Source organism: Artemia franciscana, chromosome 14, assembly GCF_032884065.1.
Source record: "Artemia franciscana chromosome 14, ASM3288406v1, whole genome shotgun sequence".
Taxonomy (NCBI): domain Eukaryota; kingdom Metazoa; phylum Arthropoda; class Branchiopoda; order Anostraca; family Artemiidae; genus Artemia; species Artemia franciscana.
The window spans coordinates 4,334,672-4,346,809 of record NC_088876.1 but is presented as its reverse complement, the minus strand read 5'-3'; the positions used below and the strand labels follow the sequence as shown (position 1 = coordinate 4,346,809).

Here is a 12,138-nt window from a genome sequence, read left to right as displayed (position 1 = left end):
CTCCAAAAAAATTTCATTAAACATAATAAGTACATAATGACCTCACCTAAGGATGGGGTTGCCATAATCGAGATAATTACTGGTTTATTAGTAACTATTACTAGTGATTAATTGCTACAATTGTAACAATCACTTAAGTAGTGTAAAGAACAACTCCTTACTGTCCCCATATAATTCTTTTATTCCTGTGAACCATTCCTTCTTCTTTTCAAATAAAAACAAGACAATAATAATACTAATAGCAATAATAATAGTAAACATTAACAATAAACATTATAATAAATCAACGTAGCAACAATTTCAAAGAACATTAAAGGGAGTAGGGAAAAAAAAAGCACCCAAAATATGTTACCTTAGTATTAGGGTCCACAAATTGTGTCCTTGCATATCTTGTAAGCATATTTAGTATAAGGACCTGACCCCATTCTTCAACATCAACAATGAGATTACATAGTTTCCTGTAGTTTTTGTGAATCAAGTCAGTTCTTTCCGGGCAAACCTAAAAAAGGAATGTTTAATTGATAGACTCTTTGTTTTGATAGAGTCTTCTTGATAATGACCAAAAACGAGAAATTCAGTTTTAGCAGAAGCGACTGACATCCCGATGTCAGACAACCCGGCATAAAGGCTGTTCACAGCAGCCTGCAGTGATTACAAATTATCAGACAGCAGAAGAATGGCATCTGCATACGAAAGGTGGCTTGCATCAATGGATGGCTCGATAAGAAAATGCAGTATCCTGCGAGTTGCACAGAGAATGGCATTGTTACATATAGCAGGACTTAACACTGAGCCCTGTTTTGCTCCGCCATGCGCAGAAATTCGGCAGCAATATATATCTTCGACGCGGACACTTATAGAAGACTTTTACTAATTACTTTTAAAAGGATATACTTTGGATAGAGGGGATGTAGAATTCGACTGAAGTTGATACGAACCAATTATCAATATTGAAACAATACAATTGCATAAAACACTTAGATACAATATGAAAAGTAATTCTTATAAGTGCTAAAAGCCAAAAGATAATTTGGATAGTAGATATCCGACTGAATGAAATCGACAAACCTTCCGTTCTCTAAGGAAGATCCTTCCGTCCATTTGAAGAAATTATTCAAAAACCCATACAAAGAAACTTTCTTTTATTCAAGCCCTCTAGGGGAAAAACAAAACCGTAGAAAAATTTTACGGTGGTCTCATTACCTTAAATATAATTTGAAAACAAAATACCTTAGATGCTACAAACTTATCAAAATGTCCCTGATTTGGTTTCTGTTTCCTGTTTTTTAGCCTTTTATATTTTATTTTTAGTCTTTTTAATTAAGTTTTGACATACCAAATTGACATACCAAAAAGTGCCATTAGTTCAATAGGCTCGAGAAAAGTATACTTCTAACCTTGTAAAAATTAAGCACCTGGTCCAGCTCACATACATTATGGACGTATTCATTCAAAACTTCCAAAAAATTACGAATAACATCAAGGTAGCAAAGATTATTATAACCAAGATCAACACAAATGCAAAAGTAGAGCCCTAGGGATTCGACAAGGGATACAGAGGGGATGTGCATCAGAGGATCTTCTCAGAAGGAGCCAAATATGAGGGGATATTCCCCCCTCTGCTTGTTCATCTGTGAGAATTGCTAGCGTAATTGACCGGTGGAATCGTTTCAACTATAGTTGTAAGTCTGATGGGTAATAATAATAATAGTTTTATTCCTTACACCTCTCAATACAAAATTTCCACATAACTGACACCTTATTAAAAGACAAATGTTCGGCAGGGCGAAGAGCGGATCGACTGCGGTACGATTGCCATTTAAAGTCGTCCTACGTTGAAAGTCTCGAGATAGGGTATGTTTATGTTTAGGCTATTGGAGAAGGCTTCCACTGATTTCATCTTTTCGACTGGAAATGGCAATGGCAGTTTGTTCTAGATCCTGATGACCCGGGGCATGAACGAATGATGGCAAGAATTAAATCTTGCAATCTTCATCGTCACAGGCTCCAATTACAGACTGTGTGATTTGGGGACTTATTTGAACAAGCTTGTCTTTTACTTTCCCAAAATTCTCATTAACTATCTTGAAGAGGGTTTTTAAGTCTAAGATCGTTCTTCTTGTCTCAAGTTTATAGAGAGTGAGCCATCTTAGAGCTTCGTCATACGGAAGGTTTCTGAATCCTTGAAGTCCTTTTACAAAGTGTTTCTGAACTCGTTCTATTCTGTAAATATCCTTTTTGAGATATGGCGACCAGATGAAAGTGGCGTATTCAAGCTGTGGCCTGACGTAGCTTGTGTATGCTGAGATCTTTGAATGAATGTCAAGGTATCGTAGGGAGTGAGTGAGTAGCCAGAGAGTATTTGATGCTTTACGCACAACCAGGTCGATATACTTTTCTGGTTTGAGGTCCAAGCTCAGACTTGCACCTTGGTCCTTTTCGCAGGTAGATTTTGTCAGGTCGATACCTTTCATTTTGTATGAGTACTTCGGATTTTGGCGGCCAAGATGGACGAAAGAGAATTTTGCTACATTTGACCTTCCGAAATAACTCTGGCATGATATACTGCGCCCTATAATCGTACCATGGAAGCATGAGTGCTTTTTGAAATAAAAACATGCACCAACAATTGTCTTATCAACAATCTATCTGTTTTTTTCCCTATTGGACGTTTGGAATTTTACAGATAAAAAGTACGGTTAAACTTAAATAACTCGTTTTGATTGTTGGTTTTCACCGTTCGATGTGGCCAAACTGACGGAAATATGCTAATGACCCAAAAACCTATAAGTAAAACAGCGTTAAAATAACCAGAAGAATATCTCAAAACACCGTGGTTTTTAGGAATGAATTACCACAGGGGTAAAGCTGGCTTTATTTTCATGTTTTTGGTGCTTTAAGTGCTAGATGCATATAGAAGTAAAGAACATATATAATATTTTTTTAATTGTTTTTTTCAGGCAAGGGCCCTTGATAGCCAAGTATTTGGTAACTAAATTCTATCCAATAGTAAACAAACAAACAACACTAATGGTGCTTAAATTCTCTTCATAAGAGATGTAGAAACAGATTTATATAAAAAATAATTAAATCAAAAAGAGACTTTTGTTTTTCAAATTGGCAGTTGAAAATAAAATTAGGCTAATCAATTTCTTTACAGACACTCTTTTTCTTAGTTGTTCAGTAAATTCTAAGAAAAAAAACAATTCATAAGCAGCCCTTTGTGGTGTGGCCATTTTTAGTATGAACATGGTAGTCGTTTTTCAATCCTTTCTTCTTGCTAAATCAAAGGCCATGATTGCAAGCCTTTCCATCAACATCGAGAACGACTTGCTTTTGGTTTTTTAATGCTAGTTTTGAAGCAATATTAGGTTATTCAAATACTTTATAGACGCTCTATTTGGTAGTTGCTCAATAAATTTTATAAATAACAACAATTCATAAGTGGTCATGTACATCGTGGCCGTTTTTATTTTTGGCTTGGGTGTTACATTACCATTTCAAAAAAAATTCAAAATTGACTTATTAATACACAATTTTCAATACATCTTAAAAATAACAACAATTCATTAGTGGTCATTTATATCGTGGCCGTTTTTATTGTTGGCATGGTAGTTTCATTAACATTTCAAAAAAAAAATACAAAGTTGACTTATTAATGCACATTTTTCTAGATTGACTTATTGATACACTATTTTCAATACATCTTAAAAATAACAACAATTCATAACTGGTCATTTATATTGTGGCCGTTTTAATTGTTCGCTTGGGTGTTAAAATAGTATTTCAATATACAACAATTCATAAAAATAACAACAATAATGACAATTCTTAAAAATAATAACAATTCAAAGTGGCCATTTTGGCTTGGACCATTTTTTGCATTTTCGCTGCGGCCATTTTATCGGGGACTTGGTAGTTACTACTCCATCCTTATTCACACCTGGTCAAATACCATAGCTGCAGAGTCTTCCAATCCCGTTCCAGGAAAGCCTGTATTTCCGTTTTTCAGACATTATTTGAAGAATACTATTAGGATAGTCAAATACTTTACAGACACTCTTTTTACTGGTTATTAAATAAACCCTAAAAACAAAACAAATCAAAAGTGATCATTTCCAGCGTGGAATTTGGCATTTATATTATCAGTTAAAAAAAAAATTCAAACATTGTTTCTAGCCTGATTAAATGCCATAAGCTTAGAGCCTCCCCACCCACTTCCAGGACTACCCTCTTTTCGTCTTTCAGATATTAACTTTAGTTTTTCAGTTCAATAAAAATAGTTAGGAGAATCAGCTGCTTTACAGAGACTATTTTTCTCAGTTGTACAATAAACTCTAAAAGTAACAATAATTTAAAAATCGCAAATTGTACTGTGACTACTTATGCTGTGTATTTAGCAGATCTATCACCATTTGACAAAGAATGTTTGATCTTTCATTTACTTATCCAATCAAATTCCATGAATGGAGGACATTGTGGTATGAGCGACCATTTATAGTGTGGCCAGTTTTAACGTGGATTTTACTTTAGAGTTCACACAAATTGTCCATCTTTATTTTTCCTACCTGCTCAAATGCCATGACAGCAGAGCCAATAACCAATGTAGCTTTGTCCATAAGTAGTTTCTCAATAACAGCTACCAGTTCATCTTTCTGCTCTGGGTCCAAACTATACAATTTGGGTATAGAGTGGGCTGCCGTCTTTCTTACATAGGGTGACATATCCGCGGCTGATTCTTTTATGGCGAGCATCACAATTGGTGCAATGACTGGCACACGAATGCTTGACAACACACGCAAGGCACTAGCACGAATCAGCTGATTCGGGTCCTAAAATAAGGCAAAATTAAATAAAATAAAAATATAATTGGCTTATTTAAACAGACATAAAAAAATGATACAAAACAATTCAATCAATATAAGAAGTGATAATAATCAGCAAGTTGAAATTAACATAGTGCAACTTATGCTTATCAATTTATAACAAGGCATAGAAAGAGAGAAAGAAATCGATGTGTCTCTAATATTATAATAATTATATTCGTTAAATTATTATAATATCCTATTATTATGACAATAATACTAACCTGAAATAATAACATAAAACGATAATAACAACAGAATAATAGTTATTACTACTGCTACCACTAACAACTCACTGCAGCATCAAATTGGTTGAGGCCAACACAGCTGCGCGTGCCATTTTCATCATGACTGATTGAAAAACTTTGCTCTTTACACCCCTCCTAAAAAAAATTCAATTTTTGCTTGAATTTTTCCTTATCCTCTCTTCTCACCGGATTTGGGAACGACCTGCTTTTTGTTGTGTTCCAAATGGATAGCCAAAAAGAACAACCTTTGGCAAAATGTCACCCCTCATCCGTAAAACGGGTCATTACAAACGGGTTAAAACGGTCAAACAGGTTAAAAACGGGTCTTTACATTACAGTTCTATAAAGTGGGATAGAGCCCCGTTTTCCATACTGCTTGTTGTTTTACGGGTACCAAATGGCTGCCTAAAACTATCCCTAGACAAAAAAAAAACATTGAACAAATCTTTCACTACCTTCCAAAGCGCCCACGTCTCAGAACCATGCTTTATCACTGTCACTACTGTATCCTCCAATAACTTAGCCTTGTTTTGCAAAATTACGTTCCTATTCTCCCAAGCATTTGTCAGCTTTCTATTCTCCCAAACTTGTATCAATTATTCTCCTTTTTGTATCTCCACAGCATCCACTATCTTTACCAATAATACTCAAAAGGTAAGTGAAACTATAGATTTGATCGACCTCATGTTTCTTAGAACAAAGTCAATCAAATGTTTGATTAAACACCAAACCATCTACCATCCTTACTTCCTACCTTAACTGCCGTAACATTGTTCTCGTATATAGCTACATAGTGTACATAGCATACGAGCGAAGTATGGGACCTTCGCTATAGCTCTAAAACAAATTCATGTATAAAATCTATAAAACTGAGGACTAAAGGGGTTTGATTATTGAGAGAGTTCTCAATTAATAATCTAAGAGTGGAGATTTGGTCAGCACATCGTCTCCCATTTCCTAAAATCAAACTATTCTTCTCAAAAAAGTTCATCTACAGCATCTCTAAGCCTAAAAATTATCAGCTTACTAGTAACTTACTTCCTAGAAAATCCAAGCTACTACATCAAGGCAGAAAAATGGTATTAAAATCAGGGGATTGAAGGACCATGTCAGCGCAAAAGAGATAGGTAGTATATCCTGGTTCAGGTGAACTGGTTAGAGGGAAGAAAAATAGACTAATTGGCAGCTGCAATTTTGGAGGTGCAACAATCTAATTATAAACAATACGGCCAAAGATAAAATGGCCCACATAAAACAGCCCACAAGATATGACGATCACATGAATAGAACTAATAAAGTAGAATCTGATATTTTAATTACACATGAAAAACCGTGGAGATATTTATTTTATAACCCAGTAAACGAAATGGTCATAACAAAAACAAGATAAACTAAGAAAAACAAAAGGCCATCTTAACTCAAGACCAGCAGATGATAATTCAGACTCAAAATGACTAGAATTTACTTTGAAAGAATAAATTAAATCCAAAACAAACTAGAAATTAAAACAAATCATCAGAGAAAAGATAAAGATACAGATGCTGATAGAAATAAATAAATATACCTTAAAAAAATTGAATATTCAAGTCAAACTTAAAACGAACAAAAATTATGCCTCATTCGCCCTCCAATAACAGTAAAAGTTCTAAGGCCTATTGCGGCATTTGTGCTTTACTAAAAAAACAGCTTAAGAAGGTATAGCTTTTACTAGTTGCCACCAGATTAAAAAGAAAGAAGAGTGAAGACGAAAACTAAAAACCGAGTAATGTTTGAGCTCTTACAGATAAAAAGCATAATAAAATATGACTAATTTCTAATGTATTTTAAAGGTTCAATTCGGCAACACTGGTAGAAAGAAGACACTGCCTTTGAAACTTCGTAAAGTTGAAAAAAAAAGAGACATCTCGGAAAATCCGCTGTTTTCAGGTTGGCACAGATCTATGATGGGTAAAGGGGGCAACATTTGTTTTATTCTTCTGTCCTTGGTACTTCAAATGTTCACTAAAGTAATTTCTAATTTCTACATCATAGGGTATTACAAGCAGTTATACTTATAATCAGTTGTTTCTGTGTTTCCACTGAAGTCACGTGTACTTACCTATAAATAATACTATGTGGTGTTTAATTGCAGTAATTACAAGTATACACAATTATTATTTTTTATTGTTTTTAGCCTTAAGTTATGTTTAATGTAGTCCAGTTTGTTTCTTTACCTAGAAACTTTTTTCTCTTTCTTTTAATAGCAATTCTTTGCTTTTCCTGGCACACAGTTATATTTTATTCAACTATTTCTACAATATTCTCATTAGGATATTGTCTAATAAGTCACTAGCAGGTCGTCAGCATGTACTATGACATCCTGTGATATGAATTAAATATAAGAAATCACGTAAATAATGTCTTAGACAACACTGGCTTTCCATTTACAGATTTTTAAAAGTGAAAATATAAACAAAAACATGTTTAATATAATGTACCCAAGACAATTTGTTTGTCATTTCTGTGTTGCCTATTCGGGCTGTTTGCAATGAATGAAGTTATACTTGGAAATTATTAAGATGCGAGTGGTATTTATTTTTTTTCTTTTTATATATTGTGTTTAATTGAGGCTTTATTCATTTTTTTTCCAGTTGATAAAGGGTCACAGACGAGAAGTCGAAATATTCTCATCTTTATTATTTAGAGTTTATTGTTTTTTTTTGTTTTTTTTTCCACAGCTTTGTTTCAATATCATACCAGTTTTTTCTCTATATATTTTCATATATTAAATTCTGTATAAGAAATTACGCCCTCTAGACCTATTGGAATGAATTGCTGAGGATTAAAAGCATATTCACAATTTTAAATGATAATCTAAGTATATTTATTATGTGTTGAATATTATAACTTATCCGTTTTTAAAAACTTATAGGAATTTACAAGAGAGAATGAGCCCACCCTCTGTCAGCCCTCAGAAATTTTCTCCAAGGGAGCGGAGGCTAACCTGGAAAATATTTCTAAATGGGCTACAAATGTTTGAAGTAAAAGTTTTTTCGGGATTATTGTCAAGTTTGTTTTTCCAAAAGTTGAAGGATTTTAAAAACAGCGTCGAACACCGTCTCACCGTGATTAGATCCAGTACCTTCACTGAATCTAGCGCAAACTGAACGAAAAAGAAAACAAACATATGAAAGAATTACCTTAAGAGCTCTTTGGAAAGTCGATATTGAAAGAAGTGCTAAATCTTGTTGTTCTTCAGCATAGCGCACAAGGTACACATAGACCAGTTTTTTCACTTCGATGTTTTTGGAAACAACATTTTTCACCACTGCTGGGAACAGATGTGATGGGTCTCGTCCTTTTGCAATCATCTAGAAACACATTAACATTAAACCTTTTTTCTCATTTTGGTTTTAATTACCTGTAGCCTATTATAGTTGTTTCATTTATTTCTTTATTAAATTTTGTTGGTTTTCATTCGTTTCTTTCTGTTTCAAAAGGGATAGAATTGAATATTTATTTTCAAGACATCCAATAAACATTTCTTTTCTTTTCTAAGCCAAGCAGATTGTATATTTTTCAACCAAACCTTCAAACAACACCAAGAAAGTTGTTGTTATTGTTTTGATTTTAGTTAAAGTTCTGTTTTTGTGTTGTCAGATTTATTCTAGCCAATTAAAGGTTACTTCTTCGCCATGTTTGAGTGAATCATAGATAGAAAAAAACAAGTTTTGAGGAATTGTCTTATGCAACAAGCCATGCACAGACATAATGTCTACTGCATTGCTATGTATTACTAAAATCCTATTTGAAAGGAAACCATTTTAAAAAATATCTTTTTTGGCACTTTCGTTTTAAAAAACAACCAAGGAAAAACTAATAATTCCCTTGACCAAGATATTTTATCTGTATCTTCATTGAAAGCCGAAAAAATATTCATGTCCACACCCCATCATTTTTTCGCCCTCTTAAACGTTGAGAAAATGCCACGATTAGCATCTTGGGTGGGCAGAACTAATATGCCAAGTGTTTTTCCTATTCCCGAAGGGTACATTTTTAGACATCATCTAACAATCTAGATGTATTTGGAGATTAACAAGATATAGGTAGGAGTGTATATTTAAACAGTTTACTATTTATGCAATGGATATGAGATCTATTACGGTTTATGCTTTTGGCTGAGAAATGTATGCTCTATTTAAGGCACTTCCCACCAACAAACCAAATTCTTAAAAACAGATTAATAATTTTCAGAGGAACAAAGAAGCGTATAAGATCAGATTGTCGCACTTTCCCTTTCAACCTCTGGAAGAACAAAGTTCATACTGGCCAAAATCAGCACAATCTTCTTTTCAAGCAAACTTGAAAAATCCATAAGCTAGGTCATAATCTCTGGATAGTTATTGTCAGAACAGTAATTCCATAATCTGGATTACCAGCAGAACAAAAAATTTACAATCCAGAATGAGCAACTTTTTTTGTTTATTATCACTTCTGCAGAAAATTTTATTTGCAGAAAAAAGGGGATTTTTTCCACCTTCTGTTTTGTACTTTATTGAAGTTTTGTTTATGTGCTGTCGGATTTATTCCAGCCAATTAAAGGTTACTTCTTTGCCATGTTTGGATGAATCACAGATAGAAAAAAAACAAGTTGGGAGAGATTGTCTTATGCAACAAGCACATGCTCAGACATAATGTCTACTGCATTGCTATGCATTACTAAAATCCTTTTTTGAAAGGAAACCATTTAAAAAAATACTTTTTGGTGCTTTCGTTTAAAAAAAAAACAATCAAGAAAAAACTAAAAATTCCCTTGACCAAGACATTTTATTTGTATCTTCATTGAAAACTGAAAAAATGTTCATGTCGACCCCCACCATTTTGGTGGCCATCCCATACAATGAGAAAATGCCACAATTAGCATCTTGGGTGGGCAAAATTAATATGAAAGTGTTTTTCCTATTCCCAAAAGGATATATTTTTAGACATCATCTTCTTTTCAAGCGAACTAGTCAAATCCATAAGCTAGGTCATAGTCTCCGGATACTGATTGTCAGAACAGTAATTGCATAATCTGGATTACCAGCAGAACAACAAATTTACAATCCAGAACGAGGAACTTTTTTTGTTTATTAAATAAAAAAAACTAGTTTGTTTTAACTGAAAGTAGGGAGCGACATTAAAACTTAAAACGACCAGAAATTACTCCGTATATGAAATGGGTTGTCCCCTCCGCAATCCCTCCCTCTTTATGCTAAAGTTTTTAATTGTTTTAAAAAGTAGAATTGTCGCAAAGAGTCAAACTTACGTCTTCTGGCAAAAAATACGAAATTCCACATTTTTGTAGATAGAAGCTTGAAATTTTTGCTATAGGGTTCTCTGATACGCTGAATGCGATGGTGTGATTTTCGTTAAGATTCTATCACCTTTAGAGGGCGTTTCCCCCTATTTTCCAAAGTAAGGCTAATTTTCTCAGGCTCGTAACTTTTGATGACAAAGACTAAATTTGATGAAACTTATATATTGAAAATCAGCATAAAAATTCGATTCTTTTGATGTATCTTTTAGCATCAAAATTCCATTTTTTAGAGTTTCGTTTACTATTGAGCCAGGTCGCTCCTTACTACAGTTCGTTACCACGAACTGTTTGATTATCTGCACAAATGCAGGAAATTCTATTTGTAGAAAAAGGGGATTTTATTCTACTTTTTTTAAAGGTTGTATGTTAATTCTGTGCTCTCTTAGAAACATTCAACATCTTTGAAACAGCATTCACTGGGGAAAGACTTAGACCCATCAGCAAACACAATTATTAAAATTTCTGATTTGAATACTTCCAAGGTGCCTGCAAAATCTCTTTGTGTCTCTGTAGCCAAAATCTTTTCTTCCCCAACATTTTCAAACTTCTGTGATAACTGCCAAAAATCATTAGCTGGACTTTTTTCGAAGAGGGGATCCAAGTGTTAATAACATATATTGCCCTACTGATTTTTCCTACGAAAAAAGCTTAGTGACAGTGATGGTAAATTAATAATAATAACAATAATAGTAATAATAATAATAGCAAAAAATTACCATAATGCACATAGAGGAGAATCAGAAAACAAAAAATTAGAGAACTAACAAAACCTTACAAGAATAATGACAAATCAAATACACAGATAGCACACAAAAATCGTCAAATAAAGCAGTAAGTCGACTTTTGTGACGCTTACAGAATATAAGATCAAAGGTTACAAACATAACTTAAAATTTTTGGAGGCATTTTGGGAGTTGGTCAAACCAGAATTTTAGGTTCTTTCTCAGAAATCACACAATGAAGAAAAAAATCTTTGAAACTGTCACTTTCCTCTTTGTTTTACCTTAATTAATTACCTTAATTTGCACTTCGGAGCAAATTAAGATCTGTAGATCTGTTGAATGCTCCTGAGTTGAATCGGTGATGTCTCATAGCAGGTATGAGCAGGACGGAATGTCCCACTCATACTTCCAGTCTTTCGTGGCCCACTCTTTATCCAGTGCCTTCTTGAATGCTTCGGGGGTGGGGGCTGAGACTGTTGCTTCGCACAGTTCATTCCAGGGGTTGACGACTCTGTTGGTGAAGAAACTTTTTCTGGCCCTGGTTCTGACTGACTGCTTGAACAGCTTCTTTGAGTGTCCTCTGGTGCACTGTGGGGGGCCTGGGTGGATGGGCAGGATCTTGGCATATGATGAGTTCAGCAATTTGCGGGTCATCATCATGTCGCTACGGTTGCGCCTGTACACGAGGGTAGGGAGGTTGAGAGCCCGTTAACGATCTTGATAAGGTTTGTCTCCAAGGTTTGTGATGACCTTGGTTGCTCTCCTCTGGACTCCCTCAATTAGCCTGACATCTCCTTTGTATGTTGGGAAGGCAGCGCACATGCCAAAATCCAAAACGGGTCTGACTAGTGCCTTCTAAAGTTTCAGGAAAACTAGTGGGGATCTCCTGGTAACTGTTCTTTAGATCAGACCTAAGTTTGTGTTGGCCTGGGACACGCTCTTGATGGTGTTGGCATGGAATTTGA

General features: G+C 34.4%; 1 protein-coding gene across 2 annotated transcripts in view; it reads right to left on the bottom strand.

Moving 5' to 3' along the window:
• The window catches only part of LOC136035206 (AP-3 complex subunit beta-2-like), a 105,189-nt gene that overhangs the window by 79,792 nt on the left and 13,259 nt on the right, over window positions 1-12,138 (bottom strand). For both annotated transcript variants that reach the window (XM_065716812.1, XM_065716813.1), the window contains exons 3-5: window positions 8,293-8,463; window positions 4,569-4,832; window positions 353-499 (exon numbers count right to left, since the gene is read on the bottom strand). In XM_065716812.1, the coding sequence (XP_065572884.1) occupies window positions 353-499; window positions 4,569-4,832; window positions 8,293-8,463 (582 nt within the window). The remainder of the gene's footprint in view (window positions 1-352; window positions 500-4,568; window positions 4,833-8,292; window positions 8,464-12,138) is intronic.